This window comes from Vidua macroura, chromosome 6, assembly GCF_024509145.1.
Source record: "Vidua macroura isolate BioBank_ID:100142 chromosome 6, ASM2450914v1, whole genome shotgun sequence".
NCBI lineage: Eukaryota > Metazoa > Chordata > Aves > Passeriformes > Viduidae > Vidua > Vidua macroura.
In genome coordinates this window covers 62,948,832-62,968,259 of record NC_071576.1, presented here as the reverse complement: position 1 = coordinate 62,968,259, position 19,428 = coordinate 62,948,832, and the positions used below count along the sequence as shown (strand labels likewise).

The window sequence follows — 19,428 nt, the reverse complement described above, 5'->3', positions numbered from 1 at the left end:
ATTCCAACTTTGCTTTTTGACTTACTTCACTGTCATAAGACAGGGCACGGTAACTAGATTTTTAAATAAAACTGGAAATGTGTTTTTATTTCCAGTTCAAGTGCTATCTATCGTCTACATCAAATGCTCACATAACATTGCTCCATGTATTTTCAATTCACAGTCCAGCCTACTTAAATTTGGAAAATAAAAAAAAAAAAAAACAAAACCCCAACTTGTTTTACCTGCAAAACTGAAGCATTTTCTCTATGTTCATCTCAGTTCGTAACTCCAGAAACATTTTACTGACAACCTTACAAGTTGTCCTTTGAAGGACTTAGAGAAGTTCAGTATCTCATTACTTAAGACACTTGATTCAAACAATTAAAATATCTTACAATGAGATACTTGATTCAAACAACTAAAAGGTAATGTCTGACTCAGAATTATATGCAACTTTGAGTTTATGTAGCTGACTTCCCAAAAATGCAAAAGGTTCAAGCCTTTATAGATATTTTATAGCACTGTCTCTCTCCAGCAAATCACAAAACATTGAGTAGAAAAGGGAAGATGCAAAAGCAACCAGGAGAGAAACTAAGCACAGATTTCAAGTTTCTCTCTTTGCTCCCACACACACACGTGTTTGTTATGCCCTAGAGACTGTGAACAGCCAATTAAAGCAGTCTGGAACCTGGACTCGAAATGGAAAGTCAGAAGAAAAACACACAAACACAGCGCGTGTGAGACTGAATTTTTATTTTTCTGTTGATAAAACCCAAAGATCCTTCAGAGCAGCAATAGATGCAGAAGTCACTTGCAGAAATGACAGCTCTCCTTAATATGTTTCTATACCCATGTATGAGAAGTGTGTGGGGACTGCAGATTAACACAGCACAGGCACTGCTCAGTAGTAACAGAGATCAAGTTTCTCGGAGTATTTTAATCGACCCTTTCCCTATTAATAAAGGGTTCTTGTAGTATCAAAGATGATCATTAATTAGTTGGCTGTTATTGATTTATTTGTTACTGCAATTTAAAAGCATTTTATCAAATTCTGCACATACTATTTATATGCCCAGCTACACCTCTCCACATTTTGCAGCAGCTGACAAGACCAGAGCCAAATGCTACAATTCAGAATGAAAATGTTACTGCCTTTAGCAGCTCTAGCTGCAGTGAAGTAAATATTTCATTAGAGTAACAAAACACACCTTGTTCAGTAATACAAGGGATACGGTTTGTAAAATGAACATTCCTATCTTGCGTCCATACCTTTCTATAATATATATATATTTATATATGGCTCTAAAACATATCTCTACTAATTAACAATTAAATTAAAACACATCCACAATTGGTCTAACTAGTGATTTTGGTCTCAATACTTTTAACATTAGTTGTTCCATAAAAATATACAATTCAATAACATGGTTGTATCAGCAACATGAGGCCTTTAGAAAGACACCTATGACATAAAACCAACCATGCAATTCAGTGCTCAATGTCATCTAACTGATAAATATTTATACTGCATTTTCAAATTACCAGTATCTCCCAAACTTCTCTTTGCAGGCTTACCATGCTTACAAACATGCAGAAAGCAATCACATTTCTCACTTGCCCATAGCAACCACATTTTTTTTTCAAATAGATCAACTGACAAAGCACAAGCTTCAAGCTGTCATTTTCAGATTACTAACCTTTTCCTTTCTTTCACGTATTGCTTCATGTGAAATAAGACAGGGATTAGCCACACAGCAAGAACGGCACTTTTCAGTTTAAGCCTCTAAAAATCCAATTACTAACAGTCAATTAGGATGTACTCATAGCTGCCATACAAGTGAACTGATACCCAGTAGACAATGAAGTTACTTCTTCAAAAGGTGTAGCTTAAAAAAACCCAAACCAAACCCCTAAACTACACAAGTACAGCATCAAACCTGGTCGATCCCAAAAATGGATCTGTGTCCAGAATTTTTCAAAATGTACACAAAACCCATGCCACCATCAAGAATCCATGAGCTAGGACAGTAATGGTTCACAGATGGAGATGTCCTTATTCAGCAGTCGTGATGTAGTACTTCTGCAGTACAAACAAGAATCCCCCGAGTCAGAAGCAGTCAGCAAGAAAACCCCAGACAAGTTCACATGTCACAGTAACCTGGCATATAAGACTCAATAACAATCAGTAATTTAGGTACTAACAATTCCAGAACCAATACATTCAATATGGAAATAAGACTACAATAAAAGATGCTAGGAAGACAAGAATAGTATGACAATTAGGATGAATAATTCTTTTACACAGCAGAAAGTCAGGGGAACATCTGGAATTCTTTTGCACTGCATTCACATATCTTCTGTTTCTCAATATAAAAATACATCTAGAGAGTCAATCCAGAACTGCATACAGCAATCATGTTTTCCCCCATAACTGCTTTAGAATTAGTACAAAATAATGTAAATTGCAGGAATGATTGTTGCAAATTTGTAAATGTTGGCTATTACAACATCATTATATAAGAACACTAACTGTAAATTATTTACAGGAGAGGTAATACAACTTCCAGAGTAGTGAATTATAATTTAGCAGAAGTGTAAAAACAATGTACTTACCAAAAACATTACAAAATCTGGTTTCGTTATCAGCTACACAGTAGGTTGTGATTACATTTTGTAGTTGACATACAACATATTCTTAAGAAAAGTGCCAAAATACTGCTACATAAGAATATTGTATTTTTTAAAAAATCAGTTAGCAAAACCCCTGGCAGATTCTATGCTAAGTAATGTAAAAAGCAAGCAGGAAAAAAAGGATGCTGATTGTACAACTATGTCTTATTAAATGCCTTTGAAAAATCTGTAAATTCACTTTCTTACTTACAAGACTGACATAAGACTTACTATAAAAGTCTAGAGAAATATCACCATATATGCTTTTCAGGGCATTTTAGGCCATTCTAAACCTACACATTCCTCCTAAACTGTGGAACACAAGGAGACTGAAGACATTGTGAAACTGGCTGAACTGCTGAGGATTGCTGTGATCGGTGGCCAAGTGTCCCGCCAGGTGCCAGTCACCTCCAGGGCCCCTGCTGGGGTCCACACTCCTGCACGTTTTTAATTTCAACCCAGGGGCTGGGACAGATCACACTCAGCAAACCATTCAAAGGGACTCAGCAGGCTGGAGAAATGGGCAAACAAGAGTCACAAAGTTCAGCAAAGAAAAGTGCAAAGTCCTACACAAGGGGAATAACCCTGTCCACCAGCACAGAGTGGGGACTGAGCAGCTGCAGAGCAGCCCTGCAGAGCACAGCAGCGAGCCATGACCCACCACGGGCCCCTGCAGCAAAGAAACCCAGCAGTGCCCTGGCCTGCACGGAAGGAGCACTGCCAGCAAGCTGAGGGAGGGGACTCCTCACTCTGCTCAGTCCTCCTGAGACACAACTCAAGTGCTGGGTCCAGTTTTGGGCTCCCCAGTCCGACACAGAAATGGGCACACGAGGGTGAATCCAGTTAAGGGCCACAAAGGTGACTGAGTGACTGGAGTATCTTACAGACAAGGAGAGTTTGGGAGAGCTGGGATTGTCTCTCTCACCTGGAGAAGAGAAGGCTCGGGTGATCTTACCAGCCTGTGTCAATGCCCGAGAAAGGAAGAGCACAACTCTTCCCAGTGTATCTAGTGATGGACAAGAGGAAGGGAGCACAAGTGGGAATAACAGAAGCTCTACTTACACACAGGAATGGATCTTCATAATGTAAGGGAGAGCAAAACACTCAACAGACTGCCCAGACATCTTCTGGAGTCTCCATCCTTAGAGATGTCTGACAATGCAGCTGGTCACACTCCTGAGCAACCTGTGCTAGCTGGCCCTCCTCCGAGCTGGGCAATGGGGCACGGACTACATCTAGTCCCTCCAACCTCAACTGTTCCACAACTCTATGAAAAGGACAGGGTCTTATGACAGGCATTGGATCAACTGAGTCACAAAGAAACTACAAAATGCAAGAGGAACATATATTTTCTCTTTAAGTTATTGCACACAGTGTTAATTTTGCTGCCTTCGTTTTGCTGATCTCATCTTTTCGAACCTCGACTCCATTTCTTCCAGGACTTTTGGTGTGTATCGCACAACTAGTTTAACCTTCCCTTGAGCTGCCTTCAGCAGTTCTACTGCTTTCTCATGGTGCTCACCTTCCACACTCTGTGAAATACAAACCAGCTCGTATTAGTAAAGACAAACTGAAAACACATTTTTACATTTTTTGTACAACTCTATATAAGCAATTATATTTATGTATTTATTTATACGTGCTCTATTTTCAAGACTGCCTGAGGAAACACAATTTCAGGACTTATGTTTAAACAAACCAAGTGAGGTGATGATACAAATATTAATTAGTATTAGCAAAAGAATAGTGCAAAAATCTTAAGATTTAATGCTGAACAATTAAATTCTGCAATGATAACCTTAGTCACTTATGAAATTACACTTAAAAATCAAAAGCTTCAGGAGAATACTTACTTCAAATTTAATTTGATTTTTCTTCTTTCACATGCATTTTAAATTTAGCAGTCACCCTCAATTTGAATAATAAATTGGCACAGACAACTACAAGATACCTGCCTTCTTGATGTTACCTTGCATCACAAGGCAGAACAGTGCATGCTGGGCGCTTGCAATGGAGCAACTAACACGTAGTGTGTGTTGCTTATCTTAGTGCTCCATGTATCTCTCAGCAAACCCAAAACATTCCAGTTCATCTCCTCTAAACTGCTTATCAATACCCTAACCCAACTCAGGAAGACCACAATAAAAATGCTTTCCTAAACCAACTCTCAGAATTTCTTAGGATTATATTAGATTCATCTCGTTGCAATTTTTAAGCAATGGTTCTCAAAAACTGCATCCAATACATTCCTGCAGAGCATACATTTTATCAGCAAAACTCCTTTCTCCCAAACGTATGAAACACAGTGACAGGACTACTCCAAGCCTACCTCCCACGGGTGCTATTAGAAGCTAGAAGGCAGGTGATGTACCTGTTGATTGGAGGGTTTCCCCGTTACTATAAAGTTACTTACAGAAAGAAAAACAACAGTTAAAAAAACCCCAAGTTATTTCTCTTCTATCAGACTTAGACAACACATACATTTGAATGTTTTCATTTCTGTTATTTGAGTAGATGTGTAGGCTGTATACCAGTTTGAAACTGGTAATAAAAGGTTTGTGGAGTTCTGTTTAATTCTATCAAAACACCTAAATTCTGGAGTACACTTAAGATCTCCCACCTGAAAAAAATAATTGTTTTTCAGTCATATTCCCTGCAGTCTTGGCAGCTGCATTTTCTACTATTATTATTGAAATATAAATTACAACCACAAGAAAATGGCAGTCATGTATTATGATGACAGGATTCCATCTGTAAATATCAGATGACAAGGATTTTTCTAACTACATTAGCATTCCTAACAGCAATTTCTGCGCTCACTATATTCTTACAAGAGCTACATATATTTATACATGTGCATGCACACAGAGCCATTGCTAGCTGCACCAACTGCCTGATGATCAGGTTCAGTTTCGGGTGGAGTGGTGGTTGTGCTGTCTTTAGGAGAGCCTGTGGGTGAGGAAGGACTCATCTGAGGACAGTTGTGCACCAGTCCCTCAGTGTTCCCTAAAAACAGAAGGCAAAGGCAAGGACAGTTGCATCACTACAGCTAGGATTTCTCTTAAGCCTCTAGAAGAGCACAGCTGGACTCCCAGGTAACAGTCAGGAGCCAAGTAAGTCAGATTTGTGCTAGCCAGGAGTTCCTAGAGGACAGACACCCAGGATCTGTACCCAGTCACTGTTCCTTTCAAGAGTCAAAACCCCCCAGAATCTAGTTTGACTCTCAATCTTAAAATAAAATTTGGTTTACAGATGCAATAAGAACATTAATTTTAAGCCTGCATAGAGCCTCTCTGTAAATAAAAGCAAGTGTTTGGGAGATATTTACATGCATTCAACTGAAAGCTGTCTCATGTCAAAGCCTATAACCTTTTCTTTCCAGCCTCCCTTTGTATTACTTTTTGTATTGTTAATTGTTCAGAAGAGTATACTTACTAAAAAAAAAAAAAATCCACATCAGCACTTTGGACACATAATTCTTAAAATACAGTAAAAAGCTTGCTTCTGAAGCTCAGTATGGTTAAATGGAAGGAAAAAAAAATACCATACAAGGCAACACCACCTTGTAGTTTCATCTCATTACAGCTTTCATCATGCAGTAGCATTTTTACTATGGGAAAAGTGAGAATCTGGTCAGCCAAAAGCAACATAGCATTATTTACTACCTACCTCAGAAGGTGCAGAAAATTCTATTAGTAAAAACCTGCATCATCAAACTTTGATGAAAAGGGAAGGCAGTTTGTATTGTACGAAATTCTCTGACTACATTTATATAACCCCTCGGATTCTGAAATACTGATATAGATAGCATAGTTCCTTTTTGAGACAGATAACCAAAGCATAATCCTAAAACTCTCAATGCACAGAACTCTACAGAAACCTAAGAAAATTTGTTTTGGGAGGACAAAAAGAAAGTGTTTTGCCAAGATGAGAAGACACAAGGAGCTTGTGCCTTGTGTTCTCTGTGCCCCCTCAAGTGGAAACAAGCAGTCACTGCTACAAAAAGAAGAGAAAAGCAGCTCCTACCACTCCGTTTACAGAAAGCAGCTGGTCTCCACGTTTGAGGCCTCCGTGTCTGTCAGCAATACCTCCAGGGATAATCCGAGAGATATAAATTGGAGAATTTTGTTCTTTGCCTCCCATAATGTTGAAGCCAAGACCTTCTTCTGTTTTGGGTAGTTCAACCACTCTGGGATGAGAATGACCTTCACTAGCAGCAAATGCAGCTACCGTGGCCTGTGAGAAGCAAGATTTACAGGAAATGCAATACAGTCCTTTTAACTAGACACAGCGAGCAGGCTGAAAATGTATTTCATCTCAAAGCACTTACTTGTTAAGACAAATGAGACAATTAATTCCCTACATACCAACAGTGGGATGAAAAATTCAGAATTCTAAGAATAAAATTGAAATGAAAGAAATCTAAAAATCATGAGTCTTGTTATACCTTTTAATAATCTGTTAAGATTATCCATTTTATCAGACATTTAGATAATATCCTTCTGAATTTTATATAAATCTTCTGCTTCTCAGGTAATGAACTATCGTATTTTTTGCAAGTTACAGTTTGGCTTTTACCTTTGCTGTTGCATTAGCTCTAACTTCGGGGCTACTGCTGATATCCACAGTCTCATAGACATGTTCATATACCTTTAGAGACAAAACAGTTTCAGTATGAGTAAAACTGATATCCTTCTGCTTGGGTAACGTAACAAAATATCAGGTGCAACCCAAAACTGTGCAAATTAAAAGTACGCCCCTCTAATGTTACTCCCTGACTCACAAGAACAGGCCACCTCACATTCTGTGAAGAAACAACTCTGTCAGTATTTTTGTTGCTCAGTCTCAGCCTAAGGCTCCCCTCCTTGCACAGTACTCAGACCTCACCAGGACTTTGGGAATGTGGATGGCTGGGCTGGCCCACCTGACTCCAGGTATTTTCTTTTGCTTGATTCCAGCTGGAACTCTTCAACACGGATGCACACAAAAACACTTCAGGGCAGCTCTTCAGGGCTTTGCTGACAACCCCTCCCTCCCCACAAGCTCTCAAATTTTCCTTCAACTTTAGCAACTCACTGAGTATTTTAAGGAAAAAAAGGATTGAAAACACAGAGACAATGAGAATACTAATGCTCAGGAGCTGCAGGCTAACCCACATTTCACCTCCCTGCCAGCCATTTGTACTTGCTAAGCAGTAAGTACAGTGTCCTCAATGGCATGAAAGCATCAAGATGACATCTGTGTCTACAAACAAATTTTTTAAAAACCCTTCCAGCTGTTACCATAGTATTAACATAAGCAACTGAAATAGCAAGGCACATCCAATCACCTAGAAGTCTCCAAAACACTTGGTTGAAGATGAGGTGGCACAACACTCCACCTAAAGACTGCGTGGATTTGGCTTAAAAATAACATTTGGAACTTTGTCTATTCCTACATACTATTAACAGTCTGTCCTCACTGTTAGCTGCCAGTAAGGACAGACTCTCAAAGTAACCTTTAAGAAGTGATTTGCTACTAAGCCATTATTTTGTACACCTATGGTGTCCCAAATTATTTTATTTTGAAATTACTTAAAAATAAGGCTTGTTCTGTTAAGCTCTGTAAATTAAATACTGCTTTATGAAGTTCAAAATCAGCTTACTGCACTGAGCACAAAAAGGAAAAAGTAAATCATACTGGCCTTTAAATGAAGGTAACTGCTTACCTCAAGTTAACTTACCTCTCTTACAGCATTACAGAATTCACTTTGCAAAACCCTTTGCAATGCCTGTAGCTTTTGTGGTGGCACTTCTCCACTTCTCTGTAATTTTTCCAGCAATTCAATTGCTCTGCAGATGTCTATGAAAAAAAAAAGAAAGCACTAGTAATGAGGAATGCCTGAGGAATCTCAAGGTATCTTTACTTTTTTTTTTAATTAAGTTAATGAAGCAGTCTATATGTGTGCACTTGCATACACTTTAAAACTATGCTTTAAGTTTTGTTACTCACAAAACTATGTATTTATAAAATGCTCCAAAAAAACCACTGTACTTCCAGCCTGTTATAAAGCAGCCACAACAACCCTGTAACATATCTGGAGCTATCCCTGACACATGCATATTGCAAAGACAATCCAATTTTTCCTCAAAGGACTGAAATATTGCTATGTGTATTAAAGTATTGGTAGTGTACACTTCATAATACTCTATGGAGGACATTTTGTTAATACCAGCTATAATATTACCAAATATGCTGCCTAACATGCCTTTTATATTCAAAAATCAGTTCAGTAAGGTATGCTCAATACTTCCTAGGGCTGAAAACTATCCAGCCTATTTCTTTTCCCTCTTCAAGTGTTTATAAAACCAACAGAACTCCTTTTGATAATCTCACCTGAAACAACATCTCCATAGTCTAGAATCCTCAACCCCAAACCTCTTTCAGCTCCTTGAAATTTGTTCCCAAGAGTCCATGTTGTACATTTTGTCATACATGCTGCTCTGTACTGAACTCCATGAAGGATTTGACTCCAGACCAGAAAGACTCAAGACAGGCACCAAACGCAGTGTGACGTTCTCTTGGCAGCGCCAGGAGAGCAGAACACATTCACATCCCTCACCTGTACTTCCAAACTGTTACATTAGTGATTATTCTGAAACACAGAAGTTCTTGAACAGAACTACAACAGTCTCTTAGAAAAGCAGATAGGAAGGATTACTTTCATTATCACAAAGACAAAACTGCAGGGATTAATCTACTATATAAAATTATGCACAGATCATTTTAGAACAGGATGAAGTCTGGAACACTGCTGGTTCCAAAGGCTTTACTTCCTTTTTTCTGTAATTAACCTCTGGGTACTCATTTTTCATGTGAATGCACACTTGCTCAGAGGTATCATACCACTGTGGTACGTGCAGTAGCCATGAAGGTCTAAAACATGAGCGTAAAGAGAGAGCACCTATGGAACAGGATGAGAAGGCAGCGGGGTGCATGCTCTGAAACCAGGCTGAAGTGCACTGGCAGGACACAGCCCACGGCAATGCTCTGTCCCCCCACAGGAACTATCAGACACGCCCTACAAACCACTAGATCGAGACCAGCTCATGCAGATGGAACAAGGCATACCCTAACCACACAGCCTGGTCACCCGTGGACTGGAAACAAACCCTTCATGGGAAAGCACCCAAGTACCACAGCCCCAAGACTCAAATGATTTCTGATGATAGCTCCCGTTTCCATGTGCCATGAGAACTTGGTGTTTTCTGGCAAGCATTTCCAAGCTTTACAAGCACCAGCTATCTAGAGCAATGCAATATCAACCTAAATTATCTTTTAATAATCTCATGTTGCATAGAGAACACATTTTTCACAGTTACTATTTGTATAACTGAAAAAAAAAAAAAAACAAAAACAAACAAACAAAAAAACCCCCCACATTTACAGCTTATTTCCCAATACATATTTTATATTTCATTCAAAATCCAAAATAGCTGGTGAAATTAAAGACATTCTAGACGATGCGAAATCACCAGTGTTCTTAGTAACCCCTGTGTTCAGCAACAGCAGTACTGATTAATGAAGCACTTAATTCATGACGTAGCCCACTGATCAACTTGAAGAGCTATGATCAAATGGCAATGGCAGCAATTCCAATCTGACAACACTCCACAAATTAATGACAAACACCTGGCAAATCTATAAACTACAACACCACTATTATTTCAATATCTGCAGACGCTTTGAGACAAATAAATAGTACATGCACATAAAGTCTACAGCTCCACGTAGCTGTTCTTGAGCCTATGGTCTCTGAACCACGTTAAGATGTAAGGTGTACAAACTTGTTATCAGCTTCATTAGGATTCTGCAAGAAATTTCAAATGCTGACAACAAAGTACTGATACAAGAAGTAGCTGTAGAAAAGACGACATCAGAATTCCGTGTGATAATTTCTCTTTCTTTCACCTTTATGTTTTGTCATTAGACATGCTTCTGACCTGTATCTCTTAACAGACAAAACATGCCAGCAAGATGGCACGTGTGACCAAAACGCAGAGAGAGAAAAAACACAGCACCCTCACGGGTTAACCTCCTGATTAACCACCTCCACTGCTTACGTGCAAGCAGCCTAGATTCTGAGCTGTGTGCAGAGTTAGCACATGTCACCCCTAAACCGCAAGAAGAACTGAAATGTTCACTGTGGTTTCATTCCTGCCCTCTGGTGACTTTGGGTGGTGGTGGGTGCAACGCAGCCGGAGGAGAAAAGACACAAGAATGTCCCAGTGCCCCGGCGGCAAGCATAAGGTAACGATTTAACATCCCTCTCCACACTATTCTCTCTTCTTCTGCTGTATGCCAAAAACATTAGCGAGCTCACTTTCAATCTAATTACGACGCATCAGCAGGTTATGTGCAGTCAACCCCACGCAATTAACAGTTACTTATTTCAGTAAATAAGGCTCTTGCTTTCCTAGGTCCATTATAAGGTGCTCTCCTTTTCTTCCTTCCTTAAAAAGACCAACAGCTCCTTTGTTTCACCGATCCCTAAGTAACGCTGCAGATTTGTTTGTTTTCAGGGAGGGAGCACAGTGGCAGGGTAATGAGGTGACGGATGGGACCTGAGCCTTAAATCTGCAGACCTCCCAAGCACAGCTAATCCACTGCTGAAGCAGCTGCCCTAATTAACAAGCTTTGGAGTAGAGAGAGTAGATGAACTGTGAAGCAAAGACCTTACATAACTCACTATTTACGGGCCAACTCCCATTACAAGGGGTTCCCTGGTGGAACGGGAAGCAGGGCTAGCAAAAGAAGAAAAACTGAGCTCTTCAGCAGGTAACACGGTAGTGCCAGAAAAACAGAGTGGGTGTGTACAGTGTGTTACACACCTACAAAAATACATGTAGGACCAAGAGCAAAAGAGGTGGTGCTAGTGGGAATGGTAGGGGGAAAAGTCAGCGCAATGAATCACCTCTGCTTCATCTGCGTTCCTTTTCAAAAACATGACTTCTAATTATCAGTAATCATTTCCCATGTGAATTTCATTTTTCAGTCCCTACTCTTCTAAATCCATACCAACAAACCAATCATCTGTATTGTTATAAAAGCATCTGTGGACCTTACATAGCACCAGATAATCACGTTGAAGGAAATTTATAATTGTTTCTAAAAACCGTGGATAAATCTCACAAACATACTACACAAAAATACCCAACTAGGTTCTATGCTTTATCTATATTGCTCTTAATTTCAGTTATGAAATACACTGCATGCATTAACAATACAAATTAAGACTACACACTAGAAAAATGGGGTGAAAACATAAATATGAGACGGTAATAGAAAACAATAATGAACGAGTGTAGCAGGACCCCTGCATGTGTCAGCCGTCTTCTATAAAAGTAGTAAATTATCATTCCTAACACGCAGCTAACCGACTGAACTCAGAACTCAGAATTTTGCCGCTCAAGATGAAGTTCTCCCATGAGAGAAACAGAAGCCGAGAGACGGCAGGCTGAGTAAGAGCAGGCTGAAGCGTTCACAGCAGTGAAGGCAGAGCGGACACAGCTACAGCAGGCCTGAGGCGAGTGCCCCCATAGAAACTCAGCCGCAAACCAAAACGCGAGAAAAACCTCCGGGGGCTGCACACAGCAAAGCCCAACAGGTCCCACCGAAACGCTTCCGAGAGCCAGAAGCGACGGAACCCTGCTCAAGTCAGATCAGCTGTTCGAATCAGCCGCGGCTGCGCCGGCGGAGAGCAGCGGCTCGGCTCCTGCGGCAGGCCGGGAGGGCGGCACGGCAAGGGCGGCACGGCCACTGCTGCCGCGGCCCGGCCAGGGGCTCCGCCGCGGCCGCCCGCCCGCAGCGGAGAGCGGAGGAGCGCCCGTGAGGGCCGCGGCCGCGCTCACCTCGCTCCAGCCGCACCGGCTCGCCCAGCGCCGCCATCTCGTCCTGCCCGGCCCGGCGGAAGTGACGCAGCGCCGCCGGAAGGGCGAGGCCGCGCGGCGGCCGAGGGACCGAGCGCCGTGAGGGGAGGGCGAGCCTTCGGCGGCCGAGGGACCGAGCGCCGTGAGGGGAGGGCGAGCCTTCGGCGGCCGAGGGACCGAGCGCCGTGAGGGGAGGGCGAGCCTTCGGCGGCCGAGGGACCGAGCGCCGTGAGGGGAGGGCGAGCCTTCGGCGGCCGGCGCCGCGCCCCGGGGCCCGCTGAGGGGCCGGCAGCTGCCTGACTGCCCGCCAGCGTACCTGGGCATTATTCCTCTAGACCGTGCGATGCCCAAATCCTGCTGGGAACTTCAGTAAAAAATGTCCTCTCCGTTTTCATCCCCGTCCTTCAGCGTGACTGAGGACTATTTACACAACACCACACTGCGAGGGCAGGTCTGTCTGTCCACCCGGAGTGCCCCTGGAGATGGGATATACACTTATGTTAAATGCGTACATAATGTTAAGTATATGTACATATACATACTCGTATAGAGAGAAATGTTGTCTACCTGGACTTAGCAAGGTTTTTGACACTGTGCACACTGTGCAGAAAAACCACTGTCCACAAAGGAGACAGAAGGGTTCTGCAACTCCATTCAAATAGTGGACCCTATAGGTCCATGATACAATATTGTATTCTATAATAGTATATATATAAATAATACAAAATTATATAATAACACGGAGCAAACAGTATACATATTATGCACAATAGGTATATTTTAATATCTATAAATATATGCACATATAAATACCATTCTGCCCGTGTGAAATGCGAGACGTGCTTTCTATTTCCTGTTTGGCACCAGTTTAATCTTTGTGGGGCTAATGCATTGAATTTACCATCTGTATTAAATCACTGCATGACATACTGTGTGAGTTTCTTCTGGAAAAGAGCAGGGGACTGCTTCAGAACATGTATTTATATGCTCTTAATTTATTCTGAGGGTATAACTCTTCCCATTTGGCTTTGATTTTGTCTGCATTTTGTATTTTTTGCTTTGAAAGAGAATAGTTCTCAACAGGTCTCAAAGTGTCCGCCAGTGTGGCGGTGATGGACTCACTTCTCTCTGTGATTTATTTTCATGTCAGTTCCTCTCGGTCTGAGGGCTGCTGCGTATGCATTTCAATGAAAAGGTCAGACAAATGGAATTTTGCAGGTGAACAAAATTAAATCCTCAGACTAGTTTCCGGCGAGAAAAAGTGTTTTAGCAGCCGGAATTGTAAAATGCTTCTGGAATAAAATCCAGATGTTTCTATCAGTGGTGCAGGAATGACCATTCTGTTAGATGTGGTTGAAATTTTAAATAACCTGCTCAGACTTCGGACAGATTAGCCTCTGGAGAAAAATGAGTGTTCAGCAGTATTTCATCAATCCTAAGACTTTTCCAAAGGACATACATAAGAATACGTGTTTAAACATACCTTTAAAGTGCCATTACTCTGACTTCAGTAGAGACTAAAGATTCAGAGGTTAAAGCGGCTGCTTTAAACTTCCTGTATACCCAGTGACCTGGACAATGACATTACAAGAATAAGAAAATCTGAAAAGCAAATTTTAAGTAGTGCTGCCACTGTCTACTTCATAGCACTCTCCAGCTTAAACTCTATCACTCCAGCAATTTGCACTGATTTTTACCTGCAGAAAAAAACCCAGCAAAACAAACCAAAAAAACCAAGCCAGGACAAAGTTTGGGTTTCTAGGCTGTCATCTGTGAAGATTGATAATGTAATAGTTAGCAGGAGAAAGGTTCAAATTCCAGTTGAGGAAGTGGAATGCCTGTGCAGGACCACAGTGGAGGGAAGAACAGGGCTACAGGTTAGACAGAAAAAAACCTTGCATTTTTGCAGCAGAGTCTGAAGTTGCAAAGGTAGGCATTGCTATAGCAGAAGTATTTTAGTGTGGTTTTTATCTTCAAACAAAAAAAATGTACTTAAAGAAATAGCCACCGTGGAAGTTCTCCTGAGAGTTCTTTTAACCCCCTGCGTTCTCAGAAGTGTGTCCATACCTTCAGTAGTTAGTCTAAGTGCTAATATCTAAACTTAACTACTCATTAGTTTGACTCAACTTCTTAAAAAAATTCAACTCCATGTCAAACCATAACAGATGCCTGCTCCAAATTTGGTCAATAGCACACTTATTCTTTTCATTCTTTTCATTCTTTTTTCAGTAGATTTGTGCAACAGCTTCACAGGAAGTTCCTTTAGCACAACTAAATTACTGCATACCTTTAGCCTTTAATGTTTCCTGATGAGGAATCTGAGGCCACATGGTGTTCGTGCTGGAGTATGTTAGCATTTCTGGAAGTGAATATTAAAAAATAAAATATGATGCTGAAGAGGTGCTAAAGATTTTGTTTAAATACTTGAGCTGAAATACAACAATTAAGTATCCATTAACAGATTTAGAAAATAGAAATAAAAATCTCCACACTGGTGAGCACCAGACTATTAATTTTGCTAAATATCTTTATTTTAAAAAGTCCAGCTAAAAAAAATTTAAATTCAGGGTTTGCTGTAATAAGCAGCTGCACGTCTAGCTCTGCTTTAAGACAAGGTTTTCTAGTCTTTTCCTGTTGCCTGCCCCAGGTGAGTAACAAGACCCCGGTGAGATAATTTAGCCAGATTGGCTCTGAGGTTCTTACCCTGCCTTGGGCCAGAGCGTGGCTGTGGTGACAGATGCCTGTGCCTGCATGTGTCAGGCAAGGGCTGCTGCTTGCTTCCAAATGGTTCCTTGATATGGCATCCCCAAAGAGTCTGTAATCCTTGTTTGCTTTGTTCTGCATTGCTTAATACCCAGTGACTCAGCAGCATTCCCTGCCACCCACTGGCATATCTTCCCTGTTATTTTATACATTGTGAAACAGCCACTGATTTCATTTAATGGGTGAGGAATGAGCCTGCCACACATAATTCCCCAGCATATTATGTGGGATCTTATCAGGGAACTTCAGAGCCCCAGGAAAAGTTTAGCTGGCATGTGAGTAAAGGCTCTGTTTTGTGGAAAGAGAGTTTGGAAGTGTTTATCCTAGCGATCGTACAGGACCCCGGAGCCCAAGGAAACGGCAGGGAACGCACCAAGGGATACTTACCGTGTGAGTGGTGAGCAGATGCTCCAGAAGAGACACTGAACAAGCTACGGAGCAGCACTGCCACAGCCTGGAAGCTTCTCCGGGAACAGGCAGTCATGGCAGCTGCAGGAGTATCCCTGCTCCGTGGGACAAACACACCCAGCTCATCTGCCTTCAGCACTGAGGACTTCAAAAGGTTCATAAGGCTCTGTTTGCTTTGCTCCGTGGGATTTTGAAGACTTGGTTGGTATATTCAGCTGCGTAACCCTCTCCTGTTGTTTTGAAATAAATTAAAACTTGTTAAGAATTATCTCTCTTACCAACACCTCTGTATGGATGTAGCTCTCTGCTCTAGCCATTAGGACTTTCCCCCGGGAGGAGCTAGCCTTGATAGCTTGCTAGTTTGAGTTAAATGACTTACATGATAAGTGGCATTTTGTTCTCATTACACTAAGAAAAGTCAATCAATATAAAGCCCATCAACGCATTAATATAAAAGCAGAAACCAAAGAAAACTGATATTAAATGGAAATTCAGGATGCATTCTATTGAACACTACAACTCAGTTTCCTGAACTAGAGTTGACAATCCACCAGTAAGTGTCCAGCAGGGAGTAGTTCTGCTGTGATTATACTGACTAGATGATTTAATAGGTCTTTTTCCTCTCTAATACCTATGACATATGAAAATCAATGGCAGCCCACTTAGTGGAAGTACCTTCCCTCTCTTGCTCCAGATGCACGCTTTGAGCTACCTGTGCAGAGCAACACTAACAGAGATGCCAGCTGCGTGTCCCCTCCAGGGGGAAAGCCTCATGCAGAAATGCTAGGCCAAAACCCAAAGGATTTCTTCTGAACTCTGAAAAACACCACCTCCTTTCCTTTGTAGCAACTTCAGGCAGAACCTTGCCCCAGGGGAGGAGAGAGTGCCAGCTGTCTGTCCTAGAGCAAGGTGGCACCAGCTGGCAGGAGAGAGAGAGATCTGTGTCCTGCACCTGTCCCCTTTTGGGACACAGGTCCCCTGTTGGTGGGAGGGGATGGGACAGACACTGAGGTGTCCCCCGCAGGCTTCTCCTCCATGTCACAGCCCTGAGAACACCTACCTGAGCAACGTGCCCAGCAGCCCAGCCACGTGCACCTACCCAGATGAATTCTCCTGACCACCTCGTCCCACGGGCCGTGGAAATGCCGTGCCTGAGGAGTGGGAGCAGCTGCCCCGAGGTTTCATGGTACTTCTGAGCTGTCATTTCATCCCATTTCCAGTAGATGCTACTCTGCTCTAGATGCTCGCTAACCAGGAATTGCTCCTTACCCGAATGACAGACCTTGGCAGAAACACTTCTTTGTGTATTTTCAGACTACAGGAAAACAGTCTTAGTTCATCAGAAGCTGGTCAGTGGTACGACATGTTTAATTAACAAGCAAAAAGGAAGGAGCAGGGCCATGCCTACCCAGTGAAGCCCATGGTGACAAGCCAGTGCAGAGCTCAATACATTAAAAACAGTTTAGTAAACGGTGGCAGGACTATGGCAGACCACATTGTACATCAGCAGTGCTGGTAAACAGCATGGGTGTAGGAGAAGCAATAAAAGCTTGGGTTTTGGTAGGGAAATAAGGGAAAATGGAACAAAACATCCTTTCTGAAACAAGCTTTATGAACTAAAACAACAAATAAGACCACAAAATTGTTTTGTTTTCCCACCTACAATATTGAATATCTGCACATCTTATCCTTGACCAATTTTTACATATTTCTCTGCTTTTCTCAAAATAAAAAAAAGTGTGTGGTGGAATCCTTTTCATTAAAGGAGTTGCAGGACTTGTTGAAAACCGTTTAGGACAAAGGACATAGTTTAGCTAAAACAAAAATAAAATTAGAAGAATATTTTACATAATTATATTTTACACAATTATACATAAAATATTATATATTTTAACCCCTCTGTCCCCTGCACACTCTGTGCTTTGGACACAAAGCCTGCCATCATTAGAAAGCAGGAAAAAGTCTTCTAATCTGAGCTGGGCCACGCTGGAAAGAAAAGCTAAGTACCTGGTTCAAATCCATGTCCGTGTTATTTGAAGTGCCACCTTCTACGTGCTTCTGCTGGAAGTACTGGAAGGATGAAAGCTGATGCTGGGTGTGCCACATAGGGCAATTGTTTTACACCAAAGGAGGGAGGACACAATTTCCACAGGAGCCCTGTCCCAGCTTTACCTCCCCGTGGTGCTGAAGACCAGCAGCACCCACTTGCTGACACCCCCATTCCAAAGCTTTGCCTTCCATGCAGTGCAGGCCCCAAAACTTCCTCCTGCCCTTGCATCCAAGGAGACAGACTCATGCACACTCACAAGTAAAACAACACAGGAAATCCTGTGAAATGATGAAAAGGTAAAAAAATGAAAGGAAGAAGTGTTGGTCAAATCTACTGTGAATATTAATGAATGATGCCAAGCAGAGTTTTACCAACACTGCTGATTTCCACAGCAATTCATCTCAAAATCTTGGCCTTTTTTCCCCTCCCACGATAATTATTTCAGTAAATTTTAAAGTTAGTGGCAGCATTAACCTAATCTTTTATTTGGCTAATATTTGAGCAGTTCTGGAATAAACGTGCGTGTTCTTTAAACTGAATGCGTAATGGCAATTCCCCATTCAGGTGGGAAGTGCACTGAACATGGCTTTGTCATATCTCGAGCTTTTATTTCAAGTGTCACATTACCTAACCTTATTCTTCAAGTTCTAGTTCATGAAATCATGTTGTTTTGTGGAAATCTGAGCTTTTAATAGAGGAATAACGGTTTCCTGAGAGCTACAGAGAAAACCTTAATTTCAACAGCTCCTAAAGCAAGCATGAGGAACCTCAGCATCTATGGTTAGAAAAAAGTAACAGAGCTTCAGCTCTTTACTTACGGCATCTGTAACGGTGAGCACTACACATGGTGTAGCTGTGTGGGAGAACACACTACTAGACACAGAACGAGGGGAAACGATGCCTTTGAGATGCCTGCCCGAACCTGGGCATGTCCTTGTGCAGCTCCCATTACACATCCAGGCTGTAATGCCATTCAACACTGCTGCTGAAGCCTGTGGGAGGGATCTAGCTCTATCGAGCCGAGATTAACTCCAACAGTCTCATTTGTGCACCTGATAAGCTTTAATGGCAGTGTTTCAGGCAGGGGTTACCTGCACCTGGGCTCCCTCTCACCCTGAGCACCACCACCATCATCACGGCCCCGGCTGGCCCTGCTCCTCCCCAGCCCGGCTCCAAACCCCTTCGTTTCTCACCTGAACTTCACATCCTGTCAGCAGAAATCCCAGCGGAGGCGAGCTTGGCGAACAGGACGCTGCTGCCTCGCAAAGGAGATAATCTTTTTTGAACACGCTGCGTGAGGGCTGCGAGGCGCCGTCACAAGGATGGGTAAGAAAGCGCCTCACGAAGCCAGCGGGGCACAGCCCCGCTGCGAATCACCGACACACGGCTCTGCTGTCCCCTGCTGCTCCTCACGGTGCTCCCCGCAGCCCAAGGCCGCCCCCGCCGGGGCTGCACACGGGCGGGAGCGTCGTGAGGGGAGCGGGCGGGACGAAGGAGCGCGAACCGCCGCGGGCGGAGCCGTGAGGGGCAGGGCGGCCATACTGCCCCGCCCCGCCTTTTATAGGCATTCGAACGGCCCCGGCCTGCGCTCTCATTGGTCTGGGCTACACGCCCCCTCCGGGACCTGGACCAATGAAATGCCTGCAG

At 42.4% G+C, this 19,428-nt stretch overlaps 1 protein-coding gene and 1 long non-coding RNA gene across 2 annotated transcripts; both read right to left on the bottom strand.

Annotated features, from left to right (window-relative positions):
* Nucleotides 1-718: 718 nt before the first annotated feature.
* On the bottom strand, nt 719-12,611 carry LIN7C (lin-7 homolog C, crumbs cell polarity complex component). The gene is made up of 5 exons (XM_053980150.1): nt 12,543-12,611; nt 8,375-8,493; nt 7,231-7,302; nt 6,679-6,888; nt 719-4,184 (listed from the first exon to the last, which is right to left on the bottom strand). Exons 1-5 carry the CDS (start codon nt 12,577-12,579, stop codon nt 4,029-4,031), a joined length of 594 nt encoding a protein of 197 aa, XP_053836125.1. The 5' UTR covers nt 12,580-12,611; the 3' UTR covers nt 719-4,028.
* A 1,396-nt stretch (nt 12,612-14,007) lies between these two features.
* Nucleotides 14,008-15,784, bottom strand: LOC128808711 (uncharacterized). The gene is made up of 3 exons (XR_008437523.1): nt 15,711-15,784; nt 14,848-14,919; nt 14,008-14,131 (listed from the first exon to the last, which is right to left on the bottom strand). It is a non-coding gene; the product is annotated as an uncharacterized LOC128808711 (long non-coding RNA).
* Nucleotides 15,785-19,428: the final 3,644 nt, after the last annotated feature.

What these genes read in the sequence shown, in the direction of transcription:
- LIN7C (XM_053980150.1), bottom strand. Translation starts at nt 12,579, where the DNA reads ATGGCGGCGCTGGGCGAGCCGGTGCGGCTGGAGCGAG. An exon ending in GCCGGTGCGGCTGGAGCGAG is followed by an intron (nt 8,494 to 12,542) that starts GTGAGCGCGGCC and finishes TTTTTTTCATAG; the next exon opens with ACATCTGCAGAGCAATTGAA. An exon ending in GAGCTAATGCAACAGCAAAG is followed by an intron (nt 6,889 to 7,230) that starts GTAAAAGCCAAA and finishes TGCTTCTCACAG; the next exon opens with GCCACGGTAGCTGCATTTGC.